The 22,585-nt window shown below is 33.4% G+C and overlaps 2 protein-coding genes across 3 annotated transcripts in view; both read right to left on the reverse strand.

The window, feature by feature from the left end:
* LOC113517744 (uncharacterized) overlaps positions 1 to 22,585 on the reverse strand; it is a 110,853-nt gene that overhangs the window by 77,101 nt on the left and 11,167 nt on the right. The gene's annotated exons all lie outside the window — the stretch shown is intronic.
* Positions 467 to 3,876, reverse strand: LOC128202425 (dentin sialophosphoprotein-like). The gene is made up of 4 exons (XM_052902727.1): positions 3,318 to 3,876; positions 2,372 to 2,430; positions 2,110 to 2,175; positions 467 to 1,679 (listed from the first exon to the last, which is right to left on the reverse strand). The coding sequence occupies exons 1-4, from the start codon at positions 3,352 to 3,354 to the stop codon at positions 1,389 to 1,391; spliced, it is 453 nt and encodes a 150-aa protein (XP_052758687.1). The 5' UTR covers positions 3,355 to 3,876; the 3' UTR covers positions 467 to 1,388.

Consider the following 22,585-nt stretch of genomic DNA (forward strand, 5'->3'; position numbering starts at 1 on the left):
GAAATTGCTTTCGGATTTTTTGCTCCAGATAATCTCGAGTACCTTTCCAAAACTTTATACCCATATATCGAGTTCTCAAATCCTGGGTTCCCAAACAGTAATTTATTTGTTGTAGAAACAAATTTGTCCCTTATTGTAAGCAGAAGTTTTATATCACCTTGAACTTCTTTACTAAATAACACGGGAACCCCACGTCCTCGTTTGCCTCTAACAACAACTCGTTTAAATGTTTTTACTAAAACTCGCTCAGATGCACTTAGCGTTCGATCGAATTCTTCATATTTTTCAGAAGTATTTAGGTCATTTTCCAAGTAATCATGTAGCGTAATTCTTTGAAGTTCCCCAGGTCTGCGCCGATTCAGTAGCAAAACTCTGCAATATATTGTCTCTAATAATTGTATGTATACCCCAAGGTGATAAGAACCTTCTTTAATTTTATTGGCAGCTTCTTCAGCGTGTTTGTTAAGAATTTTTTTTTAAATTTTTAAATCATTTGCTAAAGGTATTATGGTAACTTTATTCCACTTTTTTTTGTTTAGATCGGACGCAGCCTGACTTGAAACATCATATTTCCAATTAGAATCTATAAGGTGTATCAAAGTTTTGAGGCCCGCTTCTATTTCAGCAGTGTTTACTTCCATGTATGGCCCTTGTTTTTTTAATGCAAGCATAAATGCTATATTGCAGCACTGCTTTATGCTAGTAGAAATATTCATTGCAAATGTAGGCGAATCAAATCTATCTTTTTCCGAGTCATATTTACCTACAACCTTTGTAGCTGACACTATAAGATCATAATATTTCGGATTAAGTGCACCTAATAAATCTTTCACCGATTGATCTTTTTTTCTTATTTCAATTAACAATTTAGCTAGTTCTCTCATTTTTCTAGAAATTACATTCACAAAATGCATTTCTCTATGATTTTTCATATATTGTGACCCAAATGCACAAATGAGCAAATCTGATTTAGCAACAAACGATATCTTATCAGGTCTCATTCTGGGGAATACGGTTTCTTTAAGTTTTTCATCGATTTTCAAATGTTTTATTAACAAATTTTGTGCTTCTGATTGCACATTTTTAGTATTTTTTCCAGTGCACTTCTTATTATGTTTCCATAAAAGATTTCTTGAATAAAATCCTAAGCAATTAGTGCAAGGTAAATAATTAGTATATTTATGTTTTCTCATGGGCTTCGTCACTTCGACAGAATTTTGTATAAAATTTCCTTTTTTTCTTAGTTCCGTAATAAGTTTTTTTTTCTTGTTATACTTTTTTTAGGTACTGATAATATTTTTTGTACTTCTGTTTCAAGAGCATGGTTTCTTAGTAAATGTCTCGCAAAATTTAGAACTAAAGTTTCGCAGTAAAAACAAAAGTCTTTATTACGGATTACTTTTTTTTTGAGGGATTTTCATATTAGGTATTACTATCTCATTTTTATTACTGTCTCCAAGAACATTATTATTAAGGTGTATAACTACATCTTGTTTCGAAGGATAATTTTTATTGCATGAAGAGCTCTCAATGGAAATTATTTCGCCGCAAGAAATATTATTTTTATTACTAATATGACGACTAGTACTATCTACGTCTTTTGTTGATTCTTGGATGTTTCTTTCTAATATGACGGGACAGTTCATGTTCTCTTGTAGGAATGATTCATCAGAGCTAGTCTGCAAAAAATACATTTTAATTTTTAATACATAAATTTAATGTATTTAATCATTATGATGTTTTTGAGAAACATAATACAAAGTAGAATTCAATGATATTTTTTAATATAAGAATAAAGTATTTAACATTGAACATTTTTTCTTTTATAAAAGAACAAATGATAAAATAATTATACATGGTTTATAGAACAATGTACAGTACTGATAATACTGATGACATTGAACAATATACTTCTATAAATGTAGTCGAAATAAGAAAGCATTTGTTGAGTTTTTCACATAAATAAAATTAGTATGAAAAATTAAAAAAATAATTTCATATTTAGATTATACATATTTCTTAAATGAATTAGGACTGATATAACAAAATATAGAAAAATCTAAATGGAAAGTATTAAAAATTCAAATAAAAAAAAAATTGTCTCCTTACGTCATGTGCTGACGGAGTGTAGTTGGAATCTGTTCCCGAATTGTAATTACTTGAGTCAGACATTTCCTATAACAAAAAGACGATGTGGTTTAATAAAAAAATAACCTATCTGCTGCGTTTTAAATTTTGTTATTGCTGTATGTGAATAGATAGGTAACCAGTTTAAAATTAATGATGGTTGGCAATAATTTACTGAATTATTTCCATAAAGAACCCCACCATACTATAGGTAACTATAGTATAAAGGAAAAAAGATAATTACCTCATTATTTGTTGAATCTGATGATAAATTCACTGATGTTTCAGTTTTTTGACAGGAATCTAAAAATAATAAATAATCCACTTATCTAATAGATTTATAGGTAACTATAATCTCTTTTTTTATAAATGGTGGTAATATTAATATATCTTTGCATGATTTTTATTGTTATAACATTGTGTAAAACAATTGGCTAAAATAAAAAGATTTTGTTAAAAAAATTAATCTTAGTTTTAAAATTAAGGTATTTTTTTTTATAGAAATCATTATTTTAAAAATAAAAAAGATAATTTTTTATACAACTTAGAACGGCAAACAAGCTGATAGCCCACCATCCCACGCAGATGGAAAGTGGTAACCGTCGAAATCAAATTAGGCAATAGTACATAACTAAATAACACAAAAGTATATTTAATATACTAAGAATGTCTATTATTTCTGTGCGATTATAAATAAAATATGTTAGGTAACCTTTTTAAGTACAAAAACATTCGTCTTCCGGGTAGTGATCGTAAATTGCATATTGACAAATATTACACCAAAAGAAAGAACTATTACACAGCTTTAGTATATCATCACGATTCATAGATAAAACAAAATGATTTGGAATCGAATCAAGATCTTTTGTAATTTTTGTGTCACAAACACAACATGTCTTATTTAAAACAAAATGAGTGGAATACCACGGCCACAGTAGACAGTGTTTGTAATAACTTTTGAAGTCATTTCTATTAAAAAATCTATCTACATCAATAACAATGACCATGATGAGGTCGTGCGATTTATAACGACGAATCGACTACTGCAACTGTCTTGATTTTATTGTATGTTTAAGATAACTAAATTATATGTATTAGTATGTAGGTAAGGACGTAAGATTATGTCCTTAAAATTTCTTTTAATCTTCTAACATAAAGTATACTTACTAATATAAATATTAGGTACTTACCTTTCAATAATTGTAAAATTCTCATACTCCTTTTCATTTTCGTTTCCAATATTCACTCCTGATATTCACTAAACTCACGTATATAACCTTTGCAGCGTCCTCTCATAAAGGACGCTAAATGACCATATGCCACACCGCTCTTAAATAAATAAACATTACAACGCGCGAATTAAGACAGCTACCCCCTCCCCCTCCGTCTCTACTCCTTGTCATACGTTCCCATATACGCTTTACTAACGGAAGCAATTAAATAATGAATTTAGACAGATAAAAACTTGAAAATTATAATATACGGTAGTGGCATTCGCGGAGTAATATATGGAAAAAAGTTGTATATACGATGCGCCGATATACGGCGCACAGTATCGCCCTCCAAATGTTGTGCGACAAACCGCGGAACTAAAAAATACGCCGAATTACAATAAGGTGACCAAATAGCGTCCATGCCAATTTTTTGGTAAAACGTTATACTAACAATAAGGAGTCTGTAGCATAAAGATCAATCTTGCGTCCGGTATACGGACGCAATAAGTCAGTAGGACGCAGTATCATTGGTAAATTCGCCCATATAAGTCGCAAGATTTATTGTTTATGTAAATATTTATTTTAACTTCTGTTTTGCACTACTGCTGCCCACTCACTACTTCCTATGCCACTGTGTTAGGTTGACTGGAAGAAATCTTTTTTAGAGATAAGTTCGCCTTTGCTAACATTGTTATTAACTTATTGTTGTTACTGTATGTTTTAGTGCAATAAAGAATATATATATTTTTATTATTGATATATCTAAATAAATAAATAAATAATTGTGTAATCTATACTTATAATAAATCTGTAGAGAGGTCAGTTCTGTACATGAAATATATTTCCAAAATAACTATCAGGGGGGGGGAGTGATTAATGATCGATACTGATGCCAAAAATGCAATCAGTAAAATTTTTGTCTGTCTGTCTGTATGTTCGTTATAGAAACAAAAACTACTAGACGGATTTTAACGAAACTTGGTACAATTATTCTTCATATCCATGGGCAGGTTATAGTATACTTTTCATCACGCTACGATCAATAGGAGCAGAGCAGTAAAGGGAAATGTTGGGAAAACGGGAGAAGTTACTCCATTTTTAAGCTTCCGTCGCGTGTGCAGCCTTAATGGCCACTTTTTAAAATGTAAAAATGTCCACCTGTGCGAAGCCGGGACGGGCCGCTAGTATATAATAAATATGAATAATATGTATATATTTTATCATATATTTACTTACATAACATATACTATTATAAGTACTGAGGTAGGTATAATGTATGCATATGATTATTTGCATATAAATAGATTAATAAATAAATATTCTTGTCATATTTTAGTACTAAACCTTTTTAGGAAATTGATATTTTTTTTTTATAATCAATTTTATTTAATTGAAGCTTTCTAATGAAACTGTTTCATTTATCCTTTTTGATAATGAGTAATGATTGCTAAATCCACAATGTCGGCTATAGATGCGTACATTAGTTCTTCAACACTGAATATTGTTTAAACGCTTATCCACATGTGCGCAGCATCCAATGCATTGTGAAACGACCGGATATCGCCATTCTGAGAACCCAGTAGGTAGTTAAGTACCCTGTCTGTCTCTCTGTCACACTATTGTTGACTCTTTCCGAAATTAAAAAGATTAAATTACCAATTCAGTTCATTAAATGTTAATTAATTAATTATTAATTTAATTCCAGAAACACAGGTACAGTTAAAAGTTAAATTTAAGTAGAACGCTAGGTTACTATGTAATTTATTTAAAAATATACACTGAATTTAAGTATAAACTCAAAATATGTCTGTTTTATTTTATTTTACGAATTCTTCTAGTAATAGTGGTGGTCAATCTTCGAGTCATTAGTCATTTATTCAAAAAACAATGTGTATTTTTTTTAGTTAACTTCATTATTATGTTTTATTATTTTATTTATTTATGTCTGAAATAAGAGATAATCATACAAGAAAGCATCATCACCTTCCTACCCTTATCCCAATCATTTGGGGTCGGCGTAATATGATTTTATCCATGTTACAAAAAGATTTGGTTTTTAGTTTTACGACCGGCCGCCTGCCTGACATCAACCCTCTTTGGAAATGCATTTGATGGTGGTTTCCGCCACCTACGGTATGGAGGAAAGGATTGAGGAAAAAAGGAAGGGAACGTTGGAAATGCGTAAAGGAAATTGGTGAATGAGAGGAATAAGGGACTTATGTGGAAAAGGAAGGGGAGGAGGGACACTGCAGTTGCGGAAAGGACTGGGACACTGCAGCGGCTCGGGAGGCCGGCGTCGCATACCCGTATGCCCTTATTCTAGAATCGGACAGATTTCCAGAGAAGAACACCCCTGACGCTCATACAAGAAAGCATTAAATTAAATTGATTATTACAATTATTGAATAACAATAATAAATATAATTTACAATCAACAATGTCAACTTCATCCGTAATATATATGTACGTCAAATTTATTTTTAATTTTAGTATCGAGTGTTGCCAGTCGCACACATACTAATGTTAGCAGAATTAAAATAATTCTATTTCAAAATAACAAATGCCTCTTTATTTATCATTGGACTTAAAAAATAATATAAATCAAATTAATAATAGATCTTTTATTAGTAAATTTATTGGTTTTTTTTTGCCACGAAACAAGCATGCAGCCCATCTGATGGTAAACGGTCATTGTAGCCTATGGAAGCTTGCAACAAAAGGGGTGTCACTTGTGTGTTGCCACCCTGAATAAGAACAAATTTACAGTCTTTTATAATAATAATAGTAATAAATATAAAATATAATTATATAACAAAAATACCTATTGACAATTAGTGTACACATTAAGTACATAACAATATTTCAATAAATAAATAATGATAAAATTTATGGCAGTCTGCAGCGGTTTAAACACAGATAATGCGGAGTGCATAATGTACTCTTAATATGAAAGATATCTCTTATAAGTTATCAACATTAACTACTGTATAATTAAATATATAATTATTTACACTGGTACCTAAAGTGCAATTTATTTTTATTTTTTTTTTGTACGACTTAGAATGCCAAACAAGCTGACGGCCCACCTGATGGAAAGTGGTAACCGTCGCCTATATACATGAGCAGTACCATGGACATAACAGTACACATACATACTGTTTCGCCCATGATACCCCCCCCCGCCCCTCCATGCGTTGCCATTCCTGAGGACTCAGGTGTTATTCCTCTGTACTCAGTAAATTCACGCCATATTCCACCCTTCAAACCGAAACACAGCCATGCAAACACAACTGCTTCACGGTAGAAACACGAATGGAACAGAGGTACCCAAGCAATCGACTTTTATACAAAGTCTCCCTCTGGTATTTATTATTTACTATATATTTCCCGCTGCTTTGTTCACGTGGGTCAGTATATAAAGTTTGTATTTTTTTAATAGGTGATAATGGAATGGTAACCCCGCCTGCGCTATCGGGATACGCTGGCAGGGCACCAGTGAAGGATGATAGGTGAGGATGAAGCATGTCAGTTGGCCCATCGTGACGAATTCAACAAGAATTGTTCACGATGGTTTCCAGGGGGAACCACGTGGAGGTCGACCTAATAAGGCATATTGCTAGCAATGGGGCTGTCTAACTCCATTGCTAACAATCCCTTTCCCCCATAAAGTTTGTATTAAGTCATGATATCATCCACTCGTGTATCAAAATTTATTCAAATCCATTCAAAAACATAATTGGCTTTACAATATCAGTAGCATTATAATACAATGTGATAGAAAAAAATTAATTTAAAATTTATTTTTCACTTAAAAACACATTTCATCTTTACAAAAACAGTATTTTTTTTATGCAACTTAGAATGGCAAAAAGCTGACAGCCCACCTGATGGAAAGTGGTAACCATCGACTATAGACATGAGAAGTACCATTGACATGACAGAGTATACTGTTTCGCTTATGATACCCCGCATGCGTTGTCATTCCTGAGGACTCATGTGTTATTCCTCTGTAATCTGTGAAATCAGTAATATTATCTACAATAACAACACAAATAATCTAGCAAAATATAAATATTTACTATTGAAATAGACTTATTTACAAGCTTTTTTAAATCATAATTTTTTAAGATTCTATTCCTGAGTTTGGAATCTTATTTTTGATTTGCCCATGATACCCCCCATGCGTTGCCATTTCCGAGGACTAAGATGTTATTCCTCTGTACCCTGTAAATTCACTGCCATATCCCACTCTTCAAACTGCTTCACGGTAAAAACAGAAACAGTATAGGAATAACACGAAACAACAAAACTACCTATATGCTTTATATAAAAAAATATTATCAAACTGTTTGAAAAATATATCAACAGAAATATAGGAAAACTTATGAAAAATTAATTTGAAAATAAACTATTTAGTTTATAATAATAACAAATTTATATGTTACATCTATCCGATAAGTTAAAAATGTTTCGTTTAAAAAATCCTAGATGGCGCTAGTATTAAATAACCTCATTATGTTTCTACAAAACTCATTTCAATTACCACACTAATAAAGTCTAACACTAGGCAAAACTAGCTTCCAACACAATCACAAGACTACGAAAATTGCTGGCAAATATCATTTGTAAACATATAATAAGCGACAAAACTCATTATAGGGCTTGTGCACATGATTGCTGCAAATGTAAAGGTCGCGGTGCGCAGGCGCATGGGGGCGGGGTCGCTAGCGACGCATCTGCAAGGCAACCGTGCACATTTACGTCGCACGAAGTAATCTCGTCCTCAAGGGCAAATGTTAATTGTCAATTATAAACATTATTTTATACCAGAGGGAGACTTTGTACAAAAGTCGATTGCTTGGGTATCTCTGTCCCATTCGTGTTTCAACCGTGAAGCAGTTGTGTTTGCATGGCTGTGTTTCGATTTGAAGGGTGGGATATGGCGTGAATTTACTGGGTACAGAGGAATAACACCTGAGTCCTCAGGAATAGCAACGCATGGGGGATATCATGGGCGAAACAGTATACTCTGTTATGTCCATGGTACTGCTCATGTCTATAGGCGACGGTTACCACTTTCCACCAGATGGACCGTCAGCTTGTTTGCCATTCTAAGTTGTATAAAAAAAATACAGCAATAGCGATAAACAAGCATACGGCCCGACAGAGTATAAACGATCATTGTAAGCGTTAATAAAACTTATAAGACTAGGAAAGTTCCGTGCGCGTTACTAATCTAGTAGAAACCTTAATATGGTTTAATATGTCATTAATAAATCGTATTACCTGTTTATTATATTCACAACTTTTACTCACAACACCACGTAACTACAGTAAGTTGATAAACCAGAATAAATAGGGGTGAAAGTGATTGTTAGTAATGGGGTCTAATAGCCCCATTACTGGCAATATACCCTCTCAAGTTGACCTCCACGCGGTTCCCCCTGGACACACACCATCATGTTTAATTCTTATCGAATTCATCATGGTGGGCCAACTAACCTGCATTTATTCTCACCTATCAGCTTCCACTGGTGCCTCGTCGGTGTATACCGACAGCGCGGGCGGGGCTACCAATCCATTTTCACCCATTAAAAAAAAGCTAGAATAAATAAATGTTTGCTTTTATTTTTATATTCTATTCTACTCTACTTTACTCTAGACTATACTCTACTTAACTAGGTTCTGTTCTCTCTGATAATTCTTTTTGGAATAGAACAATTCCAAAAAGAATTATCAGTATACTTCACCATGCCAAATAGTACGTGTATAAAAAACATGACGATTCAATGAGCCTTTGCCATAACGTAACAAACAAACAAACCCACTTTCAATTTATAATTTAACAAAGATTGCATATTATAACGTTTATCTGTTTTATTTATAAATAATTAAATACAATTAAAAGGCATAAATTAACTAATTAAATCAATCATCGAAAAATATATCAATTGTTTACAAATATATCAATCAATTATAATGGCTACACGCACGCCCCAAATTGCGAATTACGCATTGACTTGACAAATAGGCGTACATAATAACCGATCAATTAAATATATATAATTTATTTCATTACTTATAAAGTATAAAAGATCACGGCCGTCACACAAAAATTATAATAACTATGTGTGAATCAACATTTCGTCATAGTCGTAGAATACTGACGAATCTTTATATGTAGTATTCGTCAGATCCGTCAGTATTCTACGACTATGACGATTTTAGCAATACTTTATACCAAGTCTAAACTTATCGGCCTTTCTCTTCACATCTAAAAACAGTACGATCCCAACACCTTAAAAGTAATGATCCCTCTTATGACATTAGGAAATATGCCACAGTGGAATATACGTAGTGGAAAGTTCGTTGTCAGGGTAAAAAGAGATGATTAGCAATAGAGTTTGACAACCCCATTGCTAGCAATATGCCCTATAAGGTCGACCTCCATGTGGCTCCTCCTGGGAACTAACAATTCTTGTTGAATTCGTCACGATGGGCTAACTGACCTGCTTTCATCCTCACCTATCATCCCTCACTGGTGCCCTTCTAGTGTATACCGATAGCGCAGGCTGGGTTACCATTCCATTATCACCCATTAAAGAAATCTTTAATCCTCTGCATCGCCGAAGTTTCAAACCCACATCTAAGTTTGCAATGAATCAATCAAGATACAATCAAATAACTTACAGTAACAGTGTAGTAAGTGGGGGGAAAAGGGATTGTTAGTAATGGAGACTAAGAATCCCATTGCTAGCAATATATCCAACCAGGTCGATCTCCTCGCAGTTCCCCCTGGAAACTATCATGATTAATTCCTGATGAATTCATCATGATGGGCTAACTGGCCTATTTTCATCCTCAACGATCACCCTTCACTGGTGCTCCGCCAGCGTATCCCGTTAGCGCAGGCGGGGTTACCACTACATTTTCATCCAATAAAAAAAAAAACAGTAGTAACAACTTGGCATTTAAACATAAAAACTATACATGGACCGGATCAATAAAAATTCAATGATTGTAAATAGAGGAATGCGGATTAATTATAAATATTTGGTAATCGTATTTATATAAAATTTAATGGAGATTACCTTCACCAATACACTTTAATTATTAAGCACAAAGCAAAGAGGCTCTGTAAATTATATAATGTGATTGTAATTTACACAAATATTGTTTTCAGAACAATTTTAATAGGCAACGCCAGCCACAATAATATATGGTCTTATCTTGTCTTATATTTGCATATGGGGTCGGCTAAGCCATTGCACGTCCACCCATCTTTTGTGCTTCCCCTGTCTTATACCATCATTTCATAGATCCTATGTGTTACCTTAACAATATCCCGCAGTTTAAGTTATCTGTAGTCCCCTGGCTCTGGATAAGCCGTTCCCAGTAGACTCATGCGCATGCTCGCTAACGAATCACAGTTGCACATCAAGTGTTCCATGGATTCCGATTTCTCCCCGCAGACTTTGCACAGTGTGTCCGAAGATAGACCCATCTTGTGTAGTATATGCCTTATTGGCATATGTCCAGTTAAGGCACCCATAATGAGTCTTGCCTGTTGTCTGCCACCGCTGTAGATGAGTTTATCCCATCCTTCAACATTGTCATTTAAGAACTTTTTAGAATGTTGAAGACCCTTCAAAGTCCTCCATTCCTTTTGCTGTTTTTTCCTCACATACTCTTCAAGGGCAATGAATAAATCTGGCCAGTATGGCTCATAATGGCCATAAAATAAAATCATATTTATTGTGACAAATCAAAGATTTATTTTTAGAATATTGGACCCACGCCCATAACACCCATAATGATAATATTTGCCTTGTCCTAAACCATTCCGATTCCCATATCTGTTAAATGCTGATAATGAAGAACACGTACGCCCCCCGCTATACTGTATGTTATTACCTATTGCATGTTAATTTATTATTATTAATGTGAATTTTTGAAGATTTTTGTTTGAACGGTTACTCTTTCACGCAAAAACTAACAGGTTTTGAAATTAAACTTAGTACACGAGTAGGTTATATCCTAACTTAAAATACGCGATACATTTTTACTTATTTTTAATAATTCTCGTATTAGAAACTGAGTTTGTTTGTTATTTCTTAACACCATAACAACCTAATTAATGGTATACATGTATATTATTTTTAAGATGACGAAGAACATTGTTTATACTGATTAATAATCATGTCATGCGGACATCATCATCGGCGGATATCATTTGCGAAACAGTATACTCTGTTATGTCCATGGTACTGTTCATGTCTATAGGCGACGATTACCACTTTCCATCAGGTGAGCTGTCAGCTTGTTTGCCATTCTAAGTTGCTTTAAAAAAAACATTCAAATATAATCCGTATAGGGGAAAGGGATTGTTAGTAATGGAGACTGAGACTCCCATTGCTAGCAATATACCCAGGTCGACCTCTTCGCGGTTCCCCCTGGAAACTATCATGGTTAATTTCTGATGAATTCATCATGATGGGCTAACTGGCCTGTTTTCATTCTCATCTATCACTCTTCACTGGTGCTCCGCCAGCGTATCCCGTTAGCGCAGGCGGGGTTACTATATCATTTTCACCCATAAAAAAAAAATATAATGCGTACTTACGAAATCTTTAACAAAAAAATAATACATTAATTAACAGATAATAATGAAATTAATGTTCTAAAATCCATTGTAAATAATAAAACACATATTGTATAATACTTAATTCATTTAGCACGATTACTTGCTGCAACATAGCATCGAACAATGAACTTGTACTGTTTAAACAATTCAGTAAATATTTGGTTTTACACGGTCAACGCACTGGTGGCTGTTTTATAAACAGTATTGTGTTAATTCGATATTTATTAACATTTTGCTTAATTAGATATATAAATACTACGAATTCAGACATTTATCTTTATGTTATTAATATCCCAAAACTCACAAATGACTATTTTGCATAAAAAATTAAAAAAAAAATGTTTTCGGGAAGGCTTTTTGTTCACTCCTGAATATTAAGCCTTCCCTATAAGGGATGTTTTGCCAATAGTTGCCACGCTTGGCAGACGGTTGGCAACAATAGTTAGGCTTTTAAAAATATTTTAAAAGGGATATTGCTGCCTATTCATCGCTCTCCCTTAGTCGCCTCTTACGACACCCACGAGAAAGGAGGGAATGGCCTATTCTATGCCAGGACTACAAGGCGAATACATAGTAAATAGTTTACATAAAATAAATTTTAAAAATAAAATTCATGAATTAAATTACTATTAAACGCAGGAGTTTAACGTCATCGCTCTTTTATGGTGAACCCCATGAGACCTTATTACTAAATTTGAATAATAATTAAATGACCAAAAACAAAAGACACGTAGTACGTAGAAAAAAAAAACAACATTCCAAATATGAAAATAATTAATACAATTTGGACATGAAAACGAGTTAATTTATAGATTCGACACTCCATTCACGGTAATAGCAAAATTTACGAACTTTGATATTTGATGTTTTGGCTATAACAACTTTTGAGAACACAAAAATATGGCAACCATAATAGATTACAAGGCAATATGTTTTGTTTAAATCACCAAAATTTATTGTTGTATTTAATTAACATTTATTATGTATTCTAACTAGTATTTAAAAGCAGGATATCAACTTGCAGAGTTTGCAGCCATGAGGTACTGGTATCTTAAATGGACTTATCTAATAATCGTTTAACTTCATAAATCAAGTGTACAAATGGAATATAACAATAATTAAAAGCTGCGTTCCATAATAGATGTAACAGTGTTTTGAGATAACGAACAAAAAAAAAACACGAACGAATTGAAATTTTTTGAGGTCGGTTGAAAAATATTGCGTTTTTTGTTATGTATTTTTTGTGTAGGTAATGGCTGTATATCGGTCTGAAGGATGAGATATAGCAGTGAAATTATATAATACAGAGACATAACATCATAGTCCGGGGGGAAAGGGAATGTTAGTAATGGAATCTAACTGACCCATTGCTAGCAATACACCTTATTAGGTCGACCTCCACGCGGTTGCCCCTGGAAACCGTTGTGGTTAATTCTAGTGGAATTCGTCACGATGGGCTAACTGACCTATTTTGATCGTCACCTAATCATCCTTCACTGGTGCCCCGCCAGTGTATACCAATAGCGCAGGCAGGGTTACCATTTCATTATCACCCATATCAAAAAAAAACATATTAGTCCTCAGGAATGGCAACGCAATTAAGAGTATCATGAGTGACACGGTATACTCTGTTATGCCCATGATATTATATATGACTTTTTAGATCTATAGGCGATGGCTATCAGTTTCCATCAGGTAGGCTCTCACCTTGTTTGCCATTCTAAATTGCATTAAAAAAAACATGCAGTTTTAACACAAAATAAATTGTTCATGCGTTATTTTTTTTTATTATTATTTTATAAATATTTAATTTAAAGACCTTAAAGAAATTTGTCATTAAAATTGTTATGTTTTGTAGTTAAATAAATGACTTTATATAAGACAAACAACATGTTATAAAATCTGAAAAAGCTAACACTGAATGCTTTCTTTATAAAATCAACAATTCATCCAGGAATTTGGTGTAAGTACATCGATCGAGGCGGAGTTAATGTAAATTCCGTATACTAATCAGAAGCTATGTAAACACGTCCTGTAGTTTGACGTACTGGCATTAGCAATGGGAACAAAGGTGTTTTACCATTAGCAAAAATAGCTGCTATGCGGCCGGTAGATATGTGGTCGGTATGCAAAACAAACAAACATGCTGAGCACTGGCATACACGTGCTGACTGAATATTTGAAATGTTTATACCTTTTTAAGTCTAGAAGCATATTTTCGAGTCGCGAAGCTATAATAAATAACTATATAATACTAATTACAATTAAAATATGAATAAATACACACTAATACTTAAATAATGTATAATAATAATACAGAAAATACGTAGCTATCGTGATACAATTTCAATGACTGGATAATATTGTAACAGATCCTTAGACTATTTCTAAAGTAAAAAAAGTGTTGTCCCCCTCTCTCGTACTTGCTGTGCCCAACACGGTCCATAATCCAAGTTGAAATGTTATCCACCAATTACATTATGGAATGTAATTTATTTAAATAAATAAATTTGTAGATCTTTAACCGACTTCAAAAAGAAAGAGATTCTCAATTCGGTTGTATTTTTTTTTTATATTTGTTACCTCATAACTCCATCAGTTGTAAATCGGTTTGGAAAATTCTTTTTCTTAAATCGTAAGATAAAGTTTTAAAAAATAAAATTAAAATTAAAAATAAAAAAAAAATTAAAATTTTTTATCAAAATAATTTAAGTAGTTTAATTTCAAATGAAAAAAATATATATAAATAAAATAACAGAATAAAGTGTAATATTACTAACATAAATTAAACGAGAGGAAAGGGATTGTTAGTAATGGAGACTAAGAATCCCAATGCTAGCAATATTGGGTATATTGCTAGCATTGGGATACCAGGTCGACCTCCTCGCGGTTCTCCCTGGAAACTATCATGGTTAATTCCTGATGAATTAATTATGATGGGCTAACTGACCTGTTTTCATTCTCATCGATCACCCTTCACTGGTGCTCCGCCAGCGTATCCCGTTAACGCAGGCGGGGTTACCATACCATTTTCACCCATCAAAAAAAAAACATAAATTAAATACAGACGACAAAATGGACAAAATTAGAAAACATTTAAGGGACCCGGACAACTCATAAAGCGAGTCTATAGAAAAATTACAAGACGTCGCCATAAAAACATATACAAACCGCAAGTCCGAAAGAATTTCTAAACTAACCGCATCCGAGAATTAACGGCACCGTGGAGCTACGCCATCAAAGCACAGCACCGAGTTAATGCATCTCTAATTAATCGGAGGAAACTATAAATGGCCACGGATGTGGAATTTTATCTTCCAGTCACATTTTGTACAACTAGTTATGAATTTAACAAAGTGTACATTACTAATCGACACCTACGAGTCAGCATACAAAGCCTGCTAATGTAATAAATGCAATTCTATCTACGGATGGACAGATAGATGAATTTTGTTTTTATACCACTGAGGTGGCAAACAAGCATACGGCCTGATGGTAAGCGGTTACCGTAGCCTATAAACGCCTGCAATACCAGAGGCATTACGCGCGCATTGCCGGTACCCTGAAGAAACCTCTTTACCCCCCTTTTGAAGAACCTCATGCTGTAGTCTCTTGGGAAAACCTCATGAATGTTTGTTACTCTTTTAGGCAACAACTACTGACTGGATTTGAATGAATTTCAGTACATGGGTAGGTTTTTTTTTATAATGGATTTACATTTTTTTATAATGGAATGGTAATCCTGCCTGCGCTATCGGTATACGCTGGCGGGATACAAGTGCCCTCACTGATAGGTGAGAATGAAAAGGCAGGTCAGTTAGCCCGTCGTGATGAATATACCTGGAATTGAGCACGATGTTTTCGACAAAAGGGACCACGTGGAGGTCGACCTGATAAGGTATACTGCTAGCAATGTGACCCGGCCTCGCACGGGTGCACATTACATCACATTACATTAGAAACCTCTAAAATTATCAGTGTTTCTCTACTATATTATGCATGTATTATACATATAAACCTTCCTCTTGAATCACTCTATCTATTAAAAAAACCGCATTGAAGTCCGTTGCATAGTTTTAAAGATATAACCATATATAGGAACAAACAAGCAGGAAGCGACTTTGTTTCATACTATGTAGTGATATATGTAGATAACGCTGAAAGAATCGGTCTTAATGCATTCTTTCTTCTTTGCATAATGGTGAAAATTTCCATCATAACATTGAATGCCCAAAAATTATATAAAAGAACAAGTTCACTTTAAGTTGATCGTGTCTGGATACCTTTTTATTGTCCATTGCAGAAAAAAAAAACATAGCTGTCATATTAATTTTTTTTAACCATTTTTCCTTTAATTTTTAACATGAATTATATCAGCTTGATTTATTTCACCAATAAAAAAAAAACATGCAAAGAAGGGTTAAACATTTTCTTTCGTAGGATGTCATTAAAACTGATAGCGTACAAACCGGAAAACGAATTATTTAATTCATATAGACACTTACTCAGACGTATGGAGAATTTAAACCAGGGAAATCATATGTTATCGACCTGTTTAATGCCCAAGGCTGTACCGATGGTGAAGCCTATGGTAATACGCAATTTAGCGTCAACCACGTGTTACCGTGCAATCAATCTCTGTTTCATTTAGAATACTAATATGTTTAATAGATATGGGATTATATTCTTAACATTTAATGGTCTTTAAATTTATTCCACGAACGTAGTAATTAGCCTTAATCTATATCCGTAAAACTGATAGTTTACAATTTTAATAAAAAGATTGTCACTTGAACTATGGTACTCGGAAAATATATATATATATATATATATAAACGAGATTGGTCTTGTAATATACGTTGACACACGGCGTCAATTTGTAAAACCTCGTAATCGTAACGATGCGTCATTAAATATATTAGAAGCTAGTTTCATGTGTTCCGGATTAATAAAATGTGGAATTTACTATATCGATATAAATATGAATATCTATATCATCTTTATATATACCTGGAAACCATCGTGAACAATTCTTGTTGAATTCGTCACGATGGGCTAACTGACCTACTTCATCCTCACCTATCATCCTTCACTGGTGCCCCGCCGGTGTATACCGATAGCGCGGGTGGGGTTACCATTCCATTATCATCCATTAAAACAAAATACGCCAACTTGTCCTAGGGGGCTGCTCTAGCCAACAACTTGGCAAATGTGAAGAAAAATTTTAACTATTTTGCTATATTATTATTATCAATACTACTAACTGTTCCTCGTGGATTTTCCCGCGGAAACAATATGTAAAATATTTATTAAAATTAAATACCACGTGTACCATATTTCATGCAAATCTGAACAAACATACAAACATGCAAATTTCTTTGCAAACTTTCACATATATAATATTAAATAGATAGATAGATATATAATTTATTTGCATTACTTACAATACACAATAAAAAGAGATAAAAGAATGCATATACGAAAAAATAAAATATATAAAACAAGTAACAATTTTTTCTTTCATACGTAGTCTTGTTAGTGGTCTCACGTCACAATTAAAAATAAATGAACCTTCTATGTCAAGTACAAAAATATCTGGAGATGCATTCAACGCATTCCCTTGGATGTCGTAAAAGACGAGACGAGAGAGACGAGACGACTAAAGGAACTTAATGTTCGAGGGATAGGCAGCAGCATTCTCTAAGCGCAGTTGCCAACCTACCAGCCAAGCGTGGCAACTAATAACAAAACCCCCTTATGGGAAAGGCCTATATTCCGCAGTGGACAGTTATCGGCTGACATAACAATAATAAATAACAAAATAATACTATAATTTCAAACTATACCACCAACTTTGTCATTTTTTTTTTACAACACAGGGGGCAAACGAGCATGAGGCTCACCTAATGGTAAGTGACTACCGCCGCCCATGATCACCCACAACACCAATGGCATTGCAGGTGTGCTGCCGGCCTTTTAAAAAGGAATATACTCTTTTCTTGAAAGTTATGTTGTCGTATCGGTTCGGAAATACTGCTGCTGGAAGTTGATTCCAAAGAATGGTTGTGCGTGGAAGAAAGTGCCTTGAAAAACGCACGGTGGGGGACCGCCACTCGTCTTGTCATAGCAACGTTGTCTGTAATTACTAAGGTTGAAACTGTAAAGTGATTAATGCGATAAGGTACCAGAGGCTATATATAATCATGATTGCAGCGTAAATGACGGCTTATGTTAATTTGAACCGTGGCGGAAGCACGTCGCACTCGGCGCTCGCAAAAAAACACCGAAAACGATATGTTATACAAATCACATCTCGAACGGGACCCGAATACTTGATTGCGCGAGCATCACAGAGCCAACCAATCTAAAGTAGGTAACAATAAATAATAAGAGATCACAATAATACGATTATAATTACGATCCATTAAGATAATATTAAGGAAATATATCTACAACCAATAATTAATAGAATAGTATAGAATAGAACAGAATAGAATAGAGTAGAAAACATTTATTGCCAGTAAACACAATTACAATATAAAATATAGATAACATATACAAAGTGTCCCATACTAGGCAAAAGGAACCGGCTCAGCTGATGCTGTGAGTGTCCCAGCGCAATGTGAATAGCTGCATAGCGCTGGTGTTCAGCCAGTCCCTCTCTTAACAAATTATAACAAAAGTGCAGGGTACCACTGTAAATTGCTTTTTACAAGAATTATTTGTCAAACAATATACTAATTAAAAAAAAGGAAAGAAGTTTTCATTTGTGCCTATATTTGACAATATATATATTATATATATATATATATATATATATATATATATATATATATATATATATATATATATATATATATAGGATCAGATACTACCGATAGTTATGTTCTCCTTTATTATTCGTAATAGTAGGTGAAAGGTCATAACTGTGATATCAAAAGTGTAGTACGTTGGGTAAATTATAGACCTGCAGTTATTAATCCACATTCGGGTAATACAATAATAATATCAATAATTGCAACTTAGTTTTTAATAAAGAAATGTTTTATTTAACAATTGATTGAATTTTTTTTATTTTTTTGACAAATTTTTCCATTTTTGTTTTAATATGATTTAGCATTGATAAATACATACAACTTCAAATTTTCACGCTTTTACGATCAACTCCTGTTTTTTAATCGCGTAGTACAATATATTTTCATGTATAGTTCTAGAAATAATGTATATAGCAAAACAATATATATATATATATATATATATATATATATATATATATATATATATATATATATATATATATATATATATATATATATATATACAGAAGTCTTTGTGTAAAACTTCTGCGCTGTGGGAGACTTCTGCGCCCTTGTTACCACCACTTATTTTACTGCTTCGTTATAATCATTTTTTTACAGAATACCGCTACACTTTTGACTGCATAATGTTGAATATTTAATAATTTCAATATTTAATATTTACATATCATTTTATCATTTAAAACGTGCAGGACATACAAACTGACAGAGCGAATAGGAGAATTGTGAATTCATAATTGTACCCTGAGGGACACCTCGTACTTATTACAAATGCCTTACACGAATCCACCACAATCCAACAATTATTATAGAGACAGTCAACGCAACGTGACCGAACTAATAATAGTATCTATAGGAGGGAATAAATCGTTTATTCCTTATCCATTGCTTATTATCTCTATAGAATGCCTTACATAATTCCAAACAACACAGTATTGTATATCAAAGATCTATTTCAAACGAGACATATTATTATTTGATCCCTCCATTCTGTGTATATTACTAAAAATAAATAAATAAATAAGACATCAATGATATAAATTTTATTGTTTGAAAGTTAAATTTTCTAAATAAATGGTACCTTATTACTTTTTTACTCGCAATTTAAACTTCCATAATGTAAACCATTTATTTCATTTCAAATTGTCATAATTGAACAAAAATACTTAAACGTATTTGTCAACGACAATACCCGCATAAATTCAATAGAGAAAGTAAAATGTGTCAGATTTAACATTAATCCATGAATATTATTTATTTATTTATTTATAGCAAGGCAACAGATTACAAATTATTACATTAATAAAATAAATATTACATAAAACGGCATTAAATTTGCACTCCAACAACTGCTCTGCATAACATTCGATATTATATACATTAAAACAATAACGGCTATAAATTTAAAGTAACAAATTGGCAGCCTTAATGTAACATTAGCTAAATAATAGACTAAATTTGTTTTCAAATATTCCATATTTGCAAGTATTATTATTCAAAAAAATATATATTTTTAAAATTTATGATAATGATTTCCCTTAATAATGAAACAATATTATTCTGCAACACTCTTCTGTAACCGTCGCCTATAGGAAAATAAATTATTGGAATTGTTAATTTTTAAATACATATAGGCAATAATAACAATATTTTCTTAGAATCAAAAAGACAAGGAACAATTATAATTTTTTTTTATCCAATTTAGAATGGCAAACAAGCTGACAGCGCACCTGACGGAAAGTGGCAACAGTCGCCTATAGACGCCCATGATACCCCCCAAGCGATGCCATACCTGAGGACTCAGCTGTTATTTCTTCGTACCCTGTAAATTCACTGCCATATCCCACCCTTCAAACTGAAACACAGCTATGCAAACACAACTGATTCACGGTAGAAACACGAATAGAACAGAAGTGTCCAAGCAAACGACTTTTGTACAAAGTTTCCCTCTGGTAAATTTCGTCCCCAAGATTACACTAGGATTCCCTGCGACGAGAAGTGATAGGCCCTCTTCTGCTTACAATTCATATTTTTATAAATTAACAAACGATCAGACGATCTTCAAAACTGTGCAACCTTTTTGAATGCAATAACAATATTATCAAATACAATTTAGTCATATTTGCATTAGAGAATTGAAATAATGACATACATACGGTCACATAAGTATAATTTCCGAAAATTGTATAATTTGAACGATTAACTTTCTATGCGCGGGCGCACGACATCACAGCATTGTTTCATGTGGCAACCACAAAGGCTAATTGTATTCCATCTCCCTCGTATTTAGAGTTTATCACGCGACTATTTAAACAATACTGCAATTTTTCATCTTCTTAGAAAAATAACAATGGCGCTTTTAAAAAACGCGCACAACGACTTCTCTATAAATGTGTAACTATATCTATGCAAATAAAAAGTTACAAAGTGTTCATTTCGACATTTACAATGACATTGAAAGTCATAGGAATTCGGATTGTAGGAAAGCGAATCGCGAATGCTCAAGCTATGGAATGGCGATCTCTACCAAGATTTTCCCTAGATACTACAGTATGACGTTCTTTAAAAGTGTGTATTAAGGTTTCTTCAGGGTCGGCGACATATAAATGACACCGCTAATGTTGCAGGCGTCTATAGACTACAGTGACTGTTTACCATAAGATTGGCTGTAGAATACAGTATAAAGTTCTTCAAAAAGTGTGTATTAAGATTTCTTCAGGGTCAACAGCTAATGTAGGAAAAGCTTTGGCAGGATGATCCACAACCTGAGTGTTCGGGAGGAGGCACCTTTAAAACTAAACAGATTTCAATGAAATTCGATATACGGTTACAATTTAACTCTTAAAATATTTAATATACTGATTTTTTTTTTGATGGATGAAAATGGTATCGTAGCTCTGCCTGCGCTAACGGGATACGCTGGCGGAGCACCAGTGAAGGGTGATAGATGAGAATGAAAACAGGCCAGTTAGCCCGTCATGATGAATTCATCAGAAATTAACCATGATAGTTTCCAGGGAGAACCGCGAGGAGGGAGAAATGGTTGGGTATATTGCTAGCAATAGGATTCTCAGTCTCCATTACTAACAATCCCTTTCCCCCCGTGTACAACAGTTAGTAAATCATAATTTACTCATACAATCTTAAAAAACATATTGAAACAAAGAAATAACAATACAACAATCATCAAAATTTATCTAGAATGAAGTGTTGAGCCACATTCAAAACTGACTATGAAGTAATAACAGTTTGAGCCATTTAAATTTATTACGTTTCCCAAATTAGGAAAGAAAATAACGAATCGCCATAACACACCATAACTAACCTTTATGTCTTTTCAAATCTCATAATTGAATTCCGAAACATCTTTGTAATCTTTCATCTAGTCACCAGAGAGACTTTGTACAAAAGTGGATTGCTTGGGTACCTCTGTCTCATTCGTGTTTCTACCGTAAAGCAGTTGTGTTTGCATGGCTGTGTTTCGGTGTGAAGGGTGGGATATGGCGTGAATTTACAGGGTACAGAGGAATAACATCTGAGTCCTCAGGAATGGCAACGCATGGGGGGGGGGGGGGTATCATTGGCGAAACAGTATGCTCATGTGTATAGGCGACGGTTACCACTTTCCATCAGGTGGGCCGTCAGCTTGTTTGCCATTCTAAGTTGTATAAAAAAAATCTTTCATCCTATAGAAGTACTTTTGTTAAATACATCTACGCTACAGAAAGAGCCAGTAAAACCGAGTTCATCCAAATTATTCAGTTGAGTTAATTGTTTTCAAT

The sequence above is a fragment of the Galleria mellonella genome, unplaced genomic scaffold (assembly GCF_026898425.1).
Source record: "Galleria mellonella isolate WM207_F2 unplaced genomic scaffold, CSIRO_AGI_GalMel_v1 utg93, whole genome shotgun sequence".
Taxonomy (NCBI): Eukaryota; Metazoa; Arthropoda; class Insecta; order Lepidoptera; family Pyralidae; genus Galleria; species Galleria mellonella.